The following is a 17,771-nucleotide window of genomic DNA, read 5'->3' as shown; positions in this document are numbered from 1 at the left end:
AGTACCTCTCACTACTGATGGAGCTGGTACTAAATCCTGCGCGGTAACAACATACACGCGCCCCGTAGGCCCCTGGTCTACCTGCTCACCTCTCGGAGCAAAAGACTGCTGCACTGACTGGGATGATGAAGCTCCCGGATTGGCCCTCGAGGCCTGCACAGACTGAGTTGGCTGAAAACCCTGCGTCTGCCTAGAACCAGACGCTCCCGAAGTGGCACTCAACTGCGGGCAAAACCTCTTCAGGTGCCCAGGCTGTCCACACTGATAACAAGACAAGGGCTGCCCCCTGCCCAAACTCTGACTCTGCGGTCTAGCTGAAGAAGAAGCAGCTCTCTGACCTCCACCCTTCAGCGGGCAAACAGAAACCTTGTGACCCAACTGGCCACACTTGTAACAAGTAAACTCTCCCTGACCACCTCTCTCGGAGCCTGCACTCGGCACTGGGAAGGTTGATCTAGCAACACCCCCCTGTGACTGCTGAGGGTTAGAACCCCTCTGCCTCCTGCCATCACCCTGGCCATCTTGGTTCCTCTTGGAGCCTCTCTGCCCCTCATCCTCCTCCTGCATCATAATCTCCATATGAGCAGCTGCATCTACCAGGTGTCTATATTCCCGGATGTAAGACCCACCAACTCTCAGCTTGAGGCCCCGCCTCAACTTCCGCTCAAACTCATAGCAACGGCGTTCCTCAGACGCCACCAGTTCCGGTGCGAACCTGGACAGACTAGTAAAGGTAGCCTCAAACTCGGCCACTGACAAGCCCTGCTGATTAAGCCGGCTGAACTGATCCCTCAGCTTCTCCCTAGCTGCTGCAGACAAAAACCTCTCCTGAAAAGCATTCACAAACGCCTCCCAAGTACCACCAACACGAGCCTTCTCATACTTCCACCACTGACCCGCATCTCCCTTCAGTTGGAAAGATGCCAAGGTCACTTTCAGTGCTCCGTCCTCGATGCCAAGCATCTCGAACATCTTACTCATTTCCTCTAGCCACTCATCAGCCTTCAGTGGCTCCTTCGGATCCCCGACAAACTCATCCGGATTAGACCGGAAGAACTCCCTCTTCAAGAAAGAAGGCCCTGCCTCAGCGGCCTGATTCCCAGCTCTAAGAATACCCAAAGCTCCTGCTATCTCTCTAGCCAAGGCACCCATAGCCTGCTGACCCACTGGCTCGGCCACATTGGCCTGGCCAACTCCCTCCTGCACTGCCGGAATCTCACCCTGTAACGGTACTTCCTGCCTCGCAGGTCTACCACGCCTAGCACCTCTTCCTCGTCCTGACATCCTAATAAAGGTAACACAGAACATTAGCACATTCACAAATGTGCCGAAACTAAACACTCACGTCCTAATGCATGGACAATTTTAATTCACTCCACATAAGCACATAAACACATAAGCACTTACGAATTTCATTTCCGGATAATGATAGTCCCGAGGCGTTACTAGAGTTCCGGTTAGAAATAGCATTGATCAAGTGCCTTTCCAACAAGACTCCCAGAAACCCAAGGATCCAATCAACATCCTAGAAATTAAATCCCATACCCAGATAAACACATAAGCATGTTATCAATCAAACACATAGCATGTGATACTACATCTAAGTCTCTACCAAGCGAGACAAACCCATTGTGATACTAATCACTTCCCACGTACCCAAAGTATTCGAACCCGGTACGCTTTGATACCAAGTTGTAACGCCCTCAAAATAACAGCAACAAACCCATTAAATAAGACATGCATTGATACTCAAAATATTCCATATTCTCTCATATATCAGAATTCTATTACAAAAGTATTACATGTTAACAACAAAAGCAAATGCCTTACAGGCTTACAGCTTTCCAAGTTAACACTTGGTTACATCAAAAGAGTACTAACTCGTACACATTAAGCCCTTGGCTTGTATTTACATGTAATACATCAAAAAGTAAATCGACACCAGTGTGTCCGCCTCAAGCCTCCCAAGCTATGTCCTTGGAGGTGGCATGCTTCCTGTACCTGAAAATGATATTCCCATATAGGGTGAGCCACAGCCCAGTAGAAATACACTAAACCAACCATGAATCATGACTAAAACCTTAGCAATTGATAGATGGCCAACACTGATACATTCACATAAATCACACATTTATGTCATACGACTTAAGAGTCCAACTTACTTTTCATTTTCCCCTTTTCAACAGATAGGCATATACGCACTACCCACATTCCCAACAGATATGTATAACAACAATATCCACAGATAAGCATATAAGCTATATCCACACTCTATAACAGATATGTATAATAACAATATCCACAGATAAGCATATAAGCTATATCCACACTTCACAAAGATAAGCATATGAGCTCTATCTTCCCTTTTCTAGACAAGCATATGAGCTCTGTCTACGGAGTTCATCCCCTATCTTCTCCCAACACTATCCGGTTTAGAGGTACATCCCTTATCTTCCCCTAAACCGCGGAGTACATCCCCCATCTCCTCCTCTACACATAACGTATACAAACACATTGGTTCTATATACAAGCACTCAATACATACAATTAATGTATTCTATCAATCGTCAAATTCCATGACACATTCCATTGATTAGTTTCAGTTTGCCTAATCATCATGCATTGTCTACAACAATCACGACTATCCTCCACCGATAGCCCAAAGCAGTTATTTCTAAACAGAAAATAAATGCACAATGGATATTCAATCAACATTACATTTCCTCATTTCCCAATTAATCATCCCAATTAATTCAACAATGTAATTAGGTCAATTCCGTAATTACCAATTCAACCCTTAGGTCCCATTTTCATCAATGATTTAACATTCATTCCATTTCTCTAAGCCAAACATGCATCTAGGTTTATTATGAATAAAACCCCAACCTTTGTAATATTACACAAAAGCCCCTAACTTTCTCAAAATTACCAAACCAACCCCAACATCTCAAATTACCAAAATTTAAAGACAAAATTCATAGAGAGGAGTAGGATATCCCTACCTCAAACCCGGAGCCTCAAAGGAGATGAAGACCAAAACCAAAATGCTCCAAACCTCGAAATTATCAGATCAAAAGGAAGCTCTCGACGATCAACACAACTTTTGTGAAGACAAAAGGTGAATAAACGATCCTTACTAGATCAAATCTAAGAGAGAAGGGCCGATTTAGAGTGAGAAGCTCTGAAAATGGCTTTTTTGGAAAAGTAAGAGAGAGAAGAGAAAGCAAAAAGTGATTTGAAAAGGCACAAATTCGGGACTTCAACCCAGGTCTACGCTCGAGCGTAAAACACCCCGCTCGAGCGGCCTCTCACAGACTTACGCTCGAGCGGCCAACCTCCCGCTCGAGCGCAGAATGCACTCGCTCAGCACTTTTGCAGAACCAGACCTCCGCTCGAGCTCCCAACCCTACGCTCGAGCGTACAACACTGCACAACAAATACTGGATGGGTGTATTCCCCGCTCGAGTGCCAACATCTCCGCTCGAGCGGACAGGCCAAAAATCTGGGCAACTAGTTTTGGTTTCTAAACTCAACCAACCTGAAACAAACCCACCCAACACATCCCATAACTCAAATATGAAGTAAAGAGGATGCAAATAAGATAATAAACAACTACCAACATCTACGGACACATGTCCGGATCACTGTAACAAGGGTAAACCCGGGATCGCTATATATCTCCTCGTGCACGCAAGTGTGTGTTCTTAGGTTATTCCGCACTCAAAAAGGGTACCGGTGTAATCATCTTAAGTCTCGTCGCTACTTTGTCAGTGCTGATGTAACGTTTTTTGAGTCTACTCCGTTTTTTTCTTCCTCTGGGCAACAGTTATCTACTGATCTTCTCTCTTCTCGTGAGGGGGAGCCAGCCTCTCTCGCTCATACTCTTCCCTCTTATGCTCCTTCCACATCCACTCCTCTATCCTCTCCCTCTCCTCTCACTTCTACCCCTCCTTTGCAGGTTTATCAACGGTCTCAAGCTCGTCGCATTATGTCTTATGGCCCGACCAGTTCATCTCCTTCATCTGAGGCCCCTGTTCCACCTGCTGCTCTACCATCTGATGACCTTCCTATTGCCCTCCGCAAAGGTAAATGCACTTACACTCAACATCCTATTACTCATTTCGTTTCTTATGATCGCCTCTCTCCTGGTCTTCACTCTTTTGCTTGTAGCTTGTCGAGTATTTCCATTCCTCGCACCTATCTTGAGGCTATGTCCATCTCTAGTTGGAAGTTTGCCATGGATGAGGAAATGCATGCTCTTCATCAAAATCAGACCTGGGACCTTACCCCTCTGCCATCTGGCAAATCTATTGTGGGTTGTTGTTGGATTTATACTGTTAAGTATCTTCCTAATGGAACTGTTGAGCGACTTAAGGCTCGCCTGGTAGCTAAAGGCTACACCCAAACCTATGGTGTTGATTACTTGGAGACCTTTTCTCCTGTGGCCCGTCTTAACTCTGTTCGGATTCTTCTCTCTGTTGTAGTTAATCAGTCTTGGCCTTTATATCAACTGGATATCAAGAATGCTTTTCTCCACGAGGAGGTCTATATGGATCAGCCCCTCGCTATGTTGTTCCCGGCCAAAAGCATCTTGTTTGTCGATTGCGGAAGGCCTTGTATGGTCTTAAGCAGTCCCCTCGTGCCTGGTTTGATCGCTTCAGTGCTGTTGTGCTTGCCTATGGCTTTCACCGTTCCACTTTTGATCACTCTGTTTTTGTTCGCCACTCGTCTACTGGGAGTATTGTTCTTATTGTCTATGTGGATGACATCATCATTTCAGGGAGTGACTCCAATGGTATTGCTGCTTTGAAGCAGTATTTGGGACAACAATTTCACACCAAAGACTTGGGCCATCTTCGGTATTTTCTTGGGATTGAAGTTGCCCGTTCTTCTCAGGGCTTGTTTCTTTCTCAACGGAAGTATGTTCTTGATCTTCTTACTGAGACTGGTCTCTTAGGCACTCGCCCCAGTGATACTCCCATGGATTCTAGTGTCAAGCTTGCTGGTGACACTGGCGACTTCTTTCCTGATATTGGTCGTTATCGTCGGTTGGTTGACAAGTTAATATATCTCACTGTCACTCGTCCAGATATTACCTATGCTGTGGGTGTGGTCAGTCAGTTTATGCATGCTCCCCGCCAACCCCATTTTGTGGCTGTATGTCGTATCTTGCAATACTTAAAGCGTGCTCCAGGTCAGGGGTTGCTCTATCGCCCATCTTCCTCATTGTCTGTCGCTGGCTTCAGTGATACTGATTGGGCTGGTAATACGACTGACCGCCGTTCCACCTCAGGCTATTGTACCTTTGTTGGTGGTAATCTTATCACTTGGCGTAGCAAGAAACAGACCGTCGTTGCTCGTTCTAGTGCCGAGGCTGAATATCGCGCCATGGCTCATACTGCTTCTGAGATGCTCTGGGTTCAGTCTCTTCTCCAAGATTTTGGCTTTTCTGTTTCCACTCTTATGCGCATGTTTTATGACAATCAGGCTGCTATCTTCATTGCCAATAACCCTGTGTTTCATGAACGCAGCAAACATATCGAAGTTGATTGCCATTTTATTCGTGATCTCGTACTCCGCAAGCAACTGGTGACTCCTTATGTTCGTTCTAAGGATCAATTGGGTGATATTCTCACCAAACCTTTGGCTCGGCCTTCATTTCTTCGTTTGTCTGCCAAGCTGGGCATGTTCGATCTCTATGCTCCAGCTTGAGGGGGAGTGTTAGAATAGTTCTTTTAGTTATTTTTGTTCTCTTGTTAATATTTACTTAAGTTGAGGGTACGATGGTCATATTGCTACTTTAGGTTTTTTATATATATTTGAGTGATGTAAAGTTGAGGAAATTTTTTGGTTTTCAATATATACAAAAGTTCTCTCTTCTTCTTCTTCCTCCTAACTTTCAACCCTAATTTCTCCATGTAGACGTCCCCCGAACGCCCCGGGAGGATTAGCTCCCGTTCTGTTCATTTTGGGGTCACTACAGCTCAGGACTCTTAAATGTTGCGGTTCCTAATCTGAACCAAAGAGTCCAAATCCGGCAAACCGTTTTGAGAAACAGATTTTTGAAAAAGTAGTGCCAAACATGGACTGCTTTGCCAGATACAGAGTCGCCACCTAAATATTTTATTTTGGGAAATTTAGGAAACCCTGACTCGGTGCCAAAAGGCCACGTGTCCGTCATCACCAAAGTTGCCTCGGCTCGGGAACTTGGGTACGATTGGGGAAGGTCACTTCGTGAGCACCCCCGCTCGCCCGGTCATAGACCGGCCTCTACTAACCATGATATCAATTTTTGAAAACATTGTGTGCTCTTATTCCGGTTTATTAGCCTATGTTACTATGTGATGCGCACAGCATACAAATATAGACCGGGTCGCCTGATTTGGAACGAAACATTTCATGTTTGTTTTTGAAAATGGTTTGCTACCCGCAGGTAGGCTTGAAACATTTGATGATTTATTCCAATTCAAATAACCCGACCTTCACCCACAGGCATTCAGACAGTTATATCAGATAAGCACATAGCCTCATGGTAAACATGCTATTCATGGCAGCACTCACACGCATGCAAGGATGCTAAAGCGTAAAACTTACCGGGTACTCCAAGCCAAAATAGAAACTACATTAGAAATCATGCGTGATCCTAAGTATACAGAAATGCTTAATGCAACACATGCAAAATGCAACTATAGCAAGCTCGGCTATTCTAAAATGGTATATGAAATGCTACAACTATCATGTACTCAATTTTGAAATTGGAAATGCAATGCAGTTAGTATGATGCGCCGAGCTCGGTGCATGCAGTACAGATGAATGAATGCAAACATGCTGTCATACTGTATGCTAATTTAAACATGCCCTAATCTAACCATCATAAGCGGATAAATAAAAGGGAGAAAGACGTGGGGTTGGAAGACATACATCACACTCACCCACACTTATTACAGTTGTGCCCTCACTCGGAAGGTCCGAATAAATATACAGTCCAAATATTACAGTCCCGAATAAAAGAATATTACAGTCCAAAATATTACAAAATTCTAATTAATTAACAAATTAACTACGAAAGTAAATAAAACTGGCGTGCAAGCCAAGGACTGCCTTGCTTCTGGCGGATGATGCATGTCTGGGTTGTCTTGCGCAGAAATCCACCGGAATGCCCCAATTAGCCTCTGTTCACACCTGTTCTTGAAATGCATGCCAAGTCCCGAAAGGTTGCTGATTCTTCGGTTTGCTGCAACAGAGAGCAGGAAAGGGGCATAGCAATGTATTTGCACAGATATATGCATGTCTCGATCCTCGTGCCACCAATCACGCATACTGAGGCATGATGGCCGAGGGGTCGAAATGCACAACTCAATATAGGATGAATGCACATGAAATTACAGCTAAAACCTAACTCCATCATGGATAATCCGGAGTGTTGGTGACTGGGAAATTGAGACACATTCCGTCACTCGGAGTACGAAATGTACCTCGTTTCCCGGGTCCGGGCTAACTCCTATTCCGGACACGATGCAATATGCATGATATGCATGAAATGCAACTAATATACAATCCTAACATACACAGAATGCTATGGAATGACATGCCTCGAAATGCGTGCACACAGGCACGCAAACCGAGAAAATGACAGAATGCAGTCTAAGATACAACCTAGTATGCACAATGCTATGAAAATGAGGTGCCTCGAAGTGCGGGCACACGGGCACGCAAATCGAGGCGATGATAAATGCAATGAAGATGAGGTGCCTCGAAGTGCGTGCACACGGGCACGCAAACCGAGGCGATGATAAATGCAATATAATGACATGGAAATGACAAATGGGCTTATACCAACATGAGTGAGCCTCAGACACACTCACATGGGATGCCGGCGGATAAAAAAAGAAGTGCCTCGAAATGCGTGCACACGGGCACGCAAACCGAGGCAATGGCAAAATGCAATGGAATGACATGGAAATGATAAATGGGCTTATACCAACATGAGTGAGCCTCAGCCATACTCACATGGGATGCCGGCGGATAAAAATGGAGTGTCTCGAAATGCGTGCACACGGGCACGCAAACCGAGGCAATGGCAAAATGCAATGGAATGACATGGAAATGATAAATGGGCTTATACTAACATGAGTGAGCCTCAGCCACACTCACATGGGATGCCAGCGGATAAAAATAGAGTGCCTCGAAATGCGTGCACACGGGCATGCAAACCGAGGCAATGGCAAAATGCAATGGAATGACATAGAAATGATAAATGGGCTTATACCAACATGAGTGAGCCTCAGCCACACTCACATGGGATGCCGGCGGATAAAAATGGAGTGCCTCGAAATGCGTGCACACGGGCACGCAAACCGAGGCAATGGCAAAATGCAATGGAATGACATGAAAATGATAAATGGGCTTATACCAACATGAGTGAGCCTCAGCCACACTCACATGGGATGCCGGCGGATAAAAATGGAGTGCCTCGAAATGCGTGCACACGGGCACGCAAACTGAGGCAATGGCAAAATGCAATGGAATGACATGGAAATGATAAATGGGCTTATACCAACATGAGTGAGCCTCAGCCACACTCACATGGGATGCCAGCGGATAAAAATGGAGTGTCTCGAAATGCGTGCACACGGGCACGCAAACCGAGGCAATAGCAAAATGCAATGGAATGACATGGAAATGATAAATGGGCTTATACCAACATGAGTGAGCCTCAGCCACACTCACATGGGATGCCGGCGGATAAAAATGGAGTGCCTCGAAATGCGTGCACACGGGCACGCAAACCGAGGCAATGGCAAAATGCAATAGAATGACATGGAAATGATAAATGGGCTTATACCAACATGAGTGAGCCTCAGCCACACTCACATGGGATGCCGACGGATAAAAAAGAAGTGCCTCGAAATGCGTGCACACGGGCACGCAAACCGAGGCAATGGCAAAATGCAATGGAATGACATGGAAATGATAAATGGGCTTATACCAACATGAGTGAGCCTCAGCCACACTCACATGGGATGCCGGCGGATAAAAATGGAGTGCCTCAAAATGCGTGCACACGGGCACGCAAACTGAGGCAATGGCAAAATGCAATGGAATGACATGGAAATGATAAATGGGCTTATACCAACATGAGTGAGCCTCAGCCACACTCACATGGGATGCCAACGGATAAAAATGGAGTGCCTCGAAATGCGTGCACACGGGCACGCAAACCGAGGCAATGGCAAAATGCAATGGAATGACATGGAAATGATAAATGGGCTTATACCAACATGAGTGAGCCTCAGCCACACTCACATGGGATGCCGGCGGATAAAAAAGAAGTGCCTCGAAATGCGTGCACACGGGCACGCAAACCGAGGCAATGGCAAAATGCGATGGAATGACATGGAAATGATAAATGGGCTTATACCAACATGAGTGAGCCTCAGCCACACTCACATGGGATGCCGGCGGATAAAAATGGAGTGCCTCGAAATGCGTGCACACGGGCACGCAAACCGAGGCAATGGCAAAATGCAATGGAATGACATGGAAATGATAAATGGGCTTATACCAACATGAGTGAGCCTCAGCCACACTCACATGGGATGCCGGCGGATAAAAAAGAAGTGCCTCGAAATGCGTGCACACGGGCACGCAAACCAAGGCAATGGCAAAATGCAATGGAATGACATGGAAATGATAAATGGGCTTATACCAACATGAGTGAGCCTCAGCCACACTCACATGGGATGCCAGCGGATAAAAATGGAGTGCCTCGAAATGCGTGCACACGGGCACGCAAACCGAGACAATGGCAAAATGCAATGGAATGACATGGAAATGATATGCAAGCATTCTAACAGAATTTCAGCAACAAAATATGGGGGAAAACAGTCCCGAAATGAAGCGAAATGACACCAAATGCAAGGAATTGTCCCGAAATGCAACATTAGGCACCCGAAATGGCCTATAGCCATGCCAAACATGCACAATATGGACACGCAATGCAAAGACAGAAGCTAGACAGTCCCAAAAGATGCACTTTCACAGTTATAAACATGGCCAAACAGCAAGCATAGGTAAGGGAAAAATAGCATGCAAGAATAGGGGCCAAAAGAGGGGTAATGAAGCAAGTGGTATAAGAAAAACCCAAACTGAAAAATTTCCTTCTACAACACTGAAGATGGACCAAAAATATGAACATTTACAGCATATGGAAGCCTCAAAATCAGTATACAAATATGCTAAAAATGTGATGCAAAACTAGGCTCAAAAGGTGTTATAACATGAAGTATACAAAATAATCACCAAACAGAAAACAAGTGTTAATGAAACATGAAGTATAGGGCAAAATAAGGCCACTTTCAGTTCGGACCAAGGTCCAAAAACAGAAGCAAAGAGGGCTACCAATTTATGCAAAAATGGGCCAAATAAGGGATATAACTATAAGTGACACATGGAAGCACCAAACAATGTTGAGCCCTTCTTTGATGTTGAAGAGGGGCTCAAAATAAGCCTAATATCAGTTTACAACATGCTCGAAAACAGATTTCTCATGGACCAAAAATAGCATGCAAAACTATGACATACAAGAGGATCAATGAAGCAAGTGTGTCATGGAGGGCTCAAACAGGGTTGAGCCCTTAATGAAAAGTGAATATGAGCTCAAAAGATGGCCCTTTTCAGTTAGGACCGGAGCTTGAAACAAAAAGGAAGTGGGGCTTACAAATAGATCAAGAAAAAGGGTCAAAAGGGTAAAAGTGTTACTCACCCTTGAAGACTCAAACTTTTGTTGCTTCTTGGATGAATTTGCAGCTTCTTAAGCCTTTGAGAAACCTTCCTTGTTGCTGGAAATGAGGTGGTGGTGGTAGAGCTTGGTGGTGTAGAAGGAATGACGGTTAGGGACTTAGGGTTTTTTCAAGAATTGAGAAGGATGAAGATGGAGTTGGCTATGAAGACTTGAAGGAGAATTTTTCTAACCCTCAAACACTACAAGGCTTACTTGCTATATAGGCCAAAGAAGGGGTGTAAAGGTGGGGGAAAAGGAGAGTAAAACTCCCCCACAAAATATCCCCCGGATAAATATCTTGTCTGGGGGATATTGCCCCACAGCTGTAAAGTGCACAGTGCAAGGAACACGGCCGGCCTATCATTTTTGTTGCAGGTGGCCGGCCGGCCACACCCCCTAGCCGGCCGGCTAGGGGTCAAAAGGTTCAATGAGATTTTCTGGCCGGCCAGCTACTGGAGAGGTACCCCTATGTGTGTACAACACAACCATGTGGTTAAAAGTCCAAGAAAGTGGGCCCAAGGGGTTCAACATTAGCTCGGAAAGGGGGGTTCAAAAGGGTCAATTTGAATTAATGGCCGGCCATGAACTTTTAGTGGCCTCTCATGTGTGTACATCACAGATATGTGGTTCAAAGTTCAAGAAAAATGGTCCAAGGGGTTCAACATTAGCCCGGAAGAAAGGGGTCAAAAGGGTCAGGTAACCTTAATGGCCGGCCACCAACTTTTAGTGGCCTCTCATGTGTGTAGATCACAGATATGTGGTTGAAAGTTGGCAACATTAACTCCAAGGTGTTCAACATTAGCCCGGAAGTTGGAAAAACGGGCGCCGGGGGGCTCTGGAGGAGAGATAACTGGTTGCTGCAACAATTGCTGGCCTCCCACCCTTCAGTGACCTCCCCGGTGATAAAACAGAGTTACCTGCCAAAAATGAACGAAAACCGTTGCAAAACGAATGTTCCGGGGCCAAAACACGCAGTTCGGGGTCCCGAAAATGGGCTGTTAAACACCGAAAGTGGCATTCGGCCACGAAGTGGGTTTCTCAGCCCCCAGTGTCCCTCAAAAGGGATGAAATAAGATGTATGCCAAAAAATCAGAGCAATAGGAGATGGTTAAGCGGTCCCGAACCGAGGCACACGGCCTGACGGCTCCGAAAACCGGGAACCGGACTCCGAAATGGGCAAAATGGCCTACGGCCACAAAATGTAGCCTACGGACAATAAGAGATGGTCTACGGGACCTCTCCCTCCCCTCAGGAAAAGAAACAAAGAAAACCGAGTCTGGTTCGCAAACCGAGACAAGGCACAGAAGAGGGTTCGGAAGTCCGGAGGCAGGGCTCACGGCCGCGACTCTGAGATTTCTGAACAAGCACACTATGCAACATCACCAAGTGCTCAATCGGTGACGTCTGAGTCTTAAGGTCGGTCAAAAATGGGGTGTCTACAGTTGCCCCTCTTTGACAGAACTCGGAAGTCACAAGTGACGGGAGTGAATGTCAAAGCCCAGAGACGACCCATTTTTGACAAGGCCGAAGACTTAGACAAACATACAGGATAAACAGAAATGTGCCCGCAGGCATGCCCGCAGGCAGGGGGCAAAATGCAAATGATATGCAAGAAGCCGAAGGTAATCCAATGATCATATAAATGCAGCGAGCTGTAATGAAGCAAGTATTCGCAAATAGATGCAACAGTTTTAAGCAAGAATGCAAAGCAACAACTACATTTCATGCAGTTAAGAATGCGGAGGATTATTCAATCCCCGCCACGTCTCACACGGAGAAGATACGATACCTGCGCGATTCGTCTGGTCGCACCAGCCTCAATTGAACCGTACATACAATATCGTGCCTGCAAAAGAGAAATTGCAACAAGTACAACATGCTACCAACATGTATTTAATGTGATTTCGAAAGTTCGACACACGCAGCGTCGGTGAGTGAATGCATCGTAATGCAAGAATGGAATAGGCGTGACAACGCATGCTCAAACATGGAGGTATGCCAATAACAAGAAATGTGCATGACAAGACAAGTATGCTCATGAGAATGCAAGTTATGTGCATGAAAGTACAAAATGAGCATGAATCAGGGTGCCATTTGTCATGAAACAACGAGTACGGAAATGCGTGTTTCGGCGAAGGTAACTCGATCATGGCCCCCAATCCGCTTCCTTGAAGGGTTACAACTTATTCAAAAAGGATATACTTTGATTTTGATGAATGATGATGAGACACATGTCAGAACTTGAAACCGAAGTCCCGACGGAGCTATTTCGCGACCGGAAGTGTACTTTTCTTGAACTTTTTCGGGTCCCGGGAACTCCGATCTTCCTCAAAATTTGCAGAGAGCTAGGTGAGCATGTGAGGAACATGGCCGGCCGTTTATCTTCCCAAGGGGAGGTGGCCAACCATTTTCCAATAAAGCTAATGGCTGGCCGGCCATTTCTGCAAAAAGCTGATAGCTGGCCGGCTAGAAACAGGGGCCGGCCGGCCATGTGCTTTTTCCGGGGCTATTTTGGTCTTTTTCCCTCCTTTTGCCATGCCTCTTCAACCAAGACTTGAGGCTTATAAAAGGCAGCCGAGCCCCCCTCCTTTTCTTGCCTCTTTCAACACTTTTCTCTCCAGATTTGAGTTTCACGCGCGTTTTCCAACGCCCCGCACAAATTGTTTCCATAAAAACACTCAGTTTCGAGCACTTTGAAGCGATTAAATTCCGACTTCGAAGCTTCTTTTTGCATTTTCACCACTTGAGGTAAGTTTGTCTTAATATTTGGAATATTTTCTCGGGAGTTGACTTTTGTTGACTTTTTCCAATTTTTGCTCATTTTGCTCATTTTTGCTCCCCTTTTGCAGATTTTTGAAAATGGCGGGCAATTCTCCCCACGGTGGAGGTTTTCCAGGTGCCGGAGATGATTTCGATCCCATGACTCTACCCCCGAGGACCCGACCTTTTATTCCCGGGAGGGACCGTCCGGCAGCACACGTCCTCCCTCGTGCTGTCTTCCGTCACTTCACCAGCTTTGACGAGCGAGCACCCGGGGATCTGCTTCTCAGAGAGCCGGAGCAGCATCTCTCTCACGAGGCCCGAGAGGTATTTACCTCATCTTCTGTATTTTACATTTCGCACCTTTGCCATGCTTGAACATGCAGTTTAGCTTATGACATAGTACTTTGCTTACATCCTGAACATGTAGTTTCAACCCTTGAATTTCTGAACACTCGGCTCATTAATTAATTGCGAACACACAGCCCACATTAGAACACACGGCTCAAACACTGATTTGTCGAACACACAATCCGAATTCGAAAGTGAACACACAGCCCACACTTTAAATTTTCTGAACATGCAGCCCAGATAGATAGTGAACACGCAGCCCACACTTTAACTGAAAGTTGAACACGCAGCCCAAACTTTAAATTTTCTGAACACGCAGCCCAGATAGATAGTGAACACGCAGCCCACAATTTAACTGAAAGTTGAACACGCAGCCCAAATTTCAAATTTTCTGAACACGCAGCCCACAATTTAACTGAAAGTTGAACACGCAGCCCAAATTTCAAATTTTCTGAACACGCAGCCCAGGTAGATAGTGAACACGCAGCCCACAATTTAACTAAAAGTTGAACACGCAGCCCAAATTTCAAATTTTCTGAACACGCAGCCCACAATTTAACTGAAAGTTGAACACACAGCCCAAATTTCAAATTTTCTGAACACGCAGCCCAGGTAGATAGTGAACACGCAGCCCACAATTTAACTGAAAGTTGAACACGCAGCCCAAATTTCAAATTTTCTGAACACGCAGCCCAGGTAGATAGTGAACACGCAGCCCACAATTTAACTGAAAGTTGAACACGCAGCCCAAATTTCAAATTTTCTGAACACGCAGCCCAGGTAGATTGGCATGTAGTTTATTTCACTTCATCGGCATACAGCCCACTTCATCTCATTGGCACACAGCCCATTCATCTCATTGGCGCACAGCCCATTTATTTCATTTGTTGACACATGTATTTATTCTGAATGCAGGTTTGCTCTCGCAGTGTGCGGGGGTATGGTTCTACCCTCGCGCGGGATTGGTATGCTGAGCTCCCGGAGGCCGTCCGAGATTTGGTAGATTTGGCAGGATTCGGACCCTTCTGCGTCGGGTTGTCACGTTGTCCTGCCAGGAGGACACTGATGGCAGCCTTGGTAGAGAGATGGTGGGACACCACCAATTCCTTTCATTTCTCTGCTACCGGGGACATGACTATGACCCCTTTTGACTTTGCTGTATTGATCAGCTTAGACGTCGGAGGTTGGTCCATCCCTTACGATGAGGATATGGGAGAGTGGGAGGCCGCCTGGATGTATCTGTTGGGGGCTCACCCACCTGTTGATAGGGTTTCAGGGAGAGTCCGATACAGTTGGTTTTCTTCCCATTTCCGGCGGGCGGAGATGGTGCCTGAGAGTCCCGAGGAGACAGAGCAGTACGCCCGTGGTTTCCTTATGTTCCTCTTCGGGACTACCCTGTTTGCCGACAGAGGGAACACCGTCGGGCTATATCTGCTGAGCGCTCTAGTCGACCTATCACAGGTCCATCGATATGATTGGGGTGGCGCCGGCCTGGCTACCCTTTACTTTTATATGAGCGCGACCTCCCGCGGGCGGGGCGATTTGCTTGGCGGCTACTGGAGAGCTTGGGAGGTACTTTCTGTCCCCTTGATTTACATTTTTGCTTTTCGTCATTTGTACATTGCACACACAGCGCACTTTTACAGTCTGTATTTTGCTCTCAGCATTTCATACTTACATTTTGCACTGTTTTTCTCAGCTATGGGTCTATGTATACTTCCCATCATTAGCCCCAGAGCTGGAGGTGGTAGGGATTCCCGTGACCCCATATTCATTGATATTCGAGGGCCCGCACCGACCGAGACCTCGAGAGACCCTCATTCGCCTGCGACAGTACTTCGACACTGTGCGACATTCAGAGGTACTTCAGAACTTTCAGTTCTCTTCATTTTCATCTTTGATTTGCTGTGTATATTCTCGATTTCTGATTGGTTTATGCATTTGTTATCCGCAGATCACATGGCAGCCCTGGGTGTCTCTGGGTGATGGTCTCCGACTTCAGTATACCGGAGCATCAGACATCTCCCAGTATAGGGTCCTGCTCGAAGGGCCGGTTGGCAGGGCATGGTTCCTGGGGGAACGCTTTCTGCGCCAGGTATGGGGGTATCTTTCTCAGGATATTCCCGCAGTACCCCCAGCTAGTATGCGGACCGCTGACAGACTCTCTTACTCAGAGGTAGTCGGCGCCATGCTGGGTACTGATGCTTTACTATATATTGAGGAGGGGGACTACGCCACTTACCGTCACATATACTTGATGCCTCCATTGACGGAAGCTCGTATCCCGATGATGAGGCCTGCCGGTATGTCATCCTCGGACCAGGCTCGGGCTCGAGCTACAGACGTCCCTTCTTCTAGCAGGGCTGGTACATCTAGAGGTGGGAGTAGACCGGTTCCTCCGGCTCCGTCGAATCATCCTCATGCCGGATGGCCAGATATGCCTACTGAGTTGATGGCGTGGCAGTATGGGGCTATCTCTCCGACCCCGATCCCACTAGAGCCTCTGATGCCCAGTGATCGATACGCCATTGATCCGGACTCACCGCCGGTATGCTCCACTTCTTTTCATTTATCATTCAGATGTTTAGACACTCTTTTGTTCACTGACAATTATGAGCTCATTTTTCCAGCCATCGCGAGGGTACATAGAGGAGGTGGTTGGACTGGTGGCCACGCTCGAGGGCATGGTCCTGCGCAGGGAGGCACAGTTGTCTGTCGCGGGCATTCAGGTACCCTTCAGTTTTCTGGCATTTATCATACTTCTGATGACATGCTGATTTCTACTGCATCGATAGACTATTTGTGTAGAGCACATCTGACACACACCCCACTTGTACACTGTATTTACATGCACCCACTTCATGTAGCCTTTGCTTGTATCTGCACCTGATGTATATATTTGGACTGATGTATTTAAATTGAACTCTTTGTTTTCAGATGCCTTCATGGTCCGGTCAGCCGCAGGCCAGGCCACCTGGGCCTCATTGGGGAGCTGGGCCATCTGGGCCTTTTCAGGGGGCGGGGTCATCTCGGCCTTCCCGAGGAGCCGGGCCATCTAGGCCTTATCGAGGAGCTCGAGGAGGGCCTGTCCACAGACGCAGAGCTCACGTTGTGGAGGTGGAGCCTGATGAGGAGGAGGAGGAGGCTACCGACCGTCAGTCAGAGACATCTGCTGAGGAGGGAGGCTCCGGTTTTGGCTCGGGGAACAGAGGCGAGGCTGAGGAGGATCCTGAGGATGGCAACTCCGACTCAGATGATGATGATGGTGCGGAGATTGTCCCGCAGAAGAGGATGAGGCGTGCTTCTCGTTCCCGCTCCCGAGGACTTTGATGCTGCTATTTCCTGCTTTATTTTTCTTTTTACTAGTAGTTTGTAGCACTTTGCACATTGTTAGGCAGCTTTATTTTTTGTAAAACTTGTACCTTTGTTTGTTGTAAAGCATGATGAAATGAAATAGCTTTTGAAAAGGTGTTTGTACTTTTGACTTTTAGCATCGTATCGCATGATTTATTTCGCACAAAATGAAATTGAATGGGAATGCGCATTGTGTAATCACCAAGTCAGGTAGTGAACCGACGCAACAAACTAAGCAACTCAACTTACTAAGATATAACAGAATCTTTAGCAAGTTTACAACTCGATAAGCAAAATGCAACAACGCAAATAAACAAGATTTTAACAAAAATTGCTTAAACAGAGAGCAATGACTCGGAAACACGAAATACGTCCGCTCGACGAACAACTCGATAAGCAAAACAACAACTCGATAAGCAAAAACTCAACAACTAAAAAGTGTACTTCTGACGATCTCGGCATCGGAATGCATCCGAAATGGAGGGAGATGAAGGCCTTTGACTCCCCCGTTGCATGGAAATGT

General features: G+C 46.4%; 2 protein-coding genes across 2 annotated transcripts in view; one reads left to right on the top strand and one right to left on the bottom strand.

Annotated features, from left to right (window-relative positions):
• LOC145804561 (uncharacterized) overlaps positions 1-17,771 on the bottom strand; it is a 90,697-nt gene that overhangs the window by 32,645 nt on the left and 40,281 nt on the right. The gene's annotated exons all lie outside the window — the stretch shown is intronic.
• Positions 14,804-17,341, top strand: LOC145804341 (uncharacterized). The gene is made up of 4 exons (XM_082898027.1): positions 14,804-14,809; positions 15,849-16,442; positions 16,525-16,623; positions 16,832-17,341. Exons 1-4 carry the CDS (start codon positions 14,804-14,806, stop codon positions 17,222-17,224), a joined length of 1,092 nt encoding a protein of 363 aa, XP_082754153.1. The 3' UTR covers positions 17,225-17,341.

The sequence above is a fragment of the Camellia sinensis genome, chromosome 12 (genome assembly GCF_055761805.1).
Source record: "Camellia sinensis isolate YWXY chromosome 12, ASM5576180v1, whole genome shotgun sequence".
NCBI classification, from domain to species: domain Eukaryota; kingdom Viridiplantae; phylum Streptophyta; class Magnoliopsida; order Ericales; family Theaceae; genus Camellia; species Camellia sinensis.
Note: the sequence above shows the minus strand (reverse complement) of the source record. Positions and strands in the feature narration are given on the sequence as shown.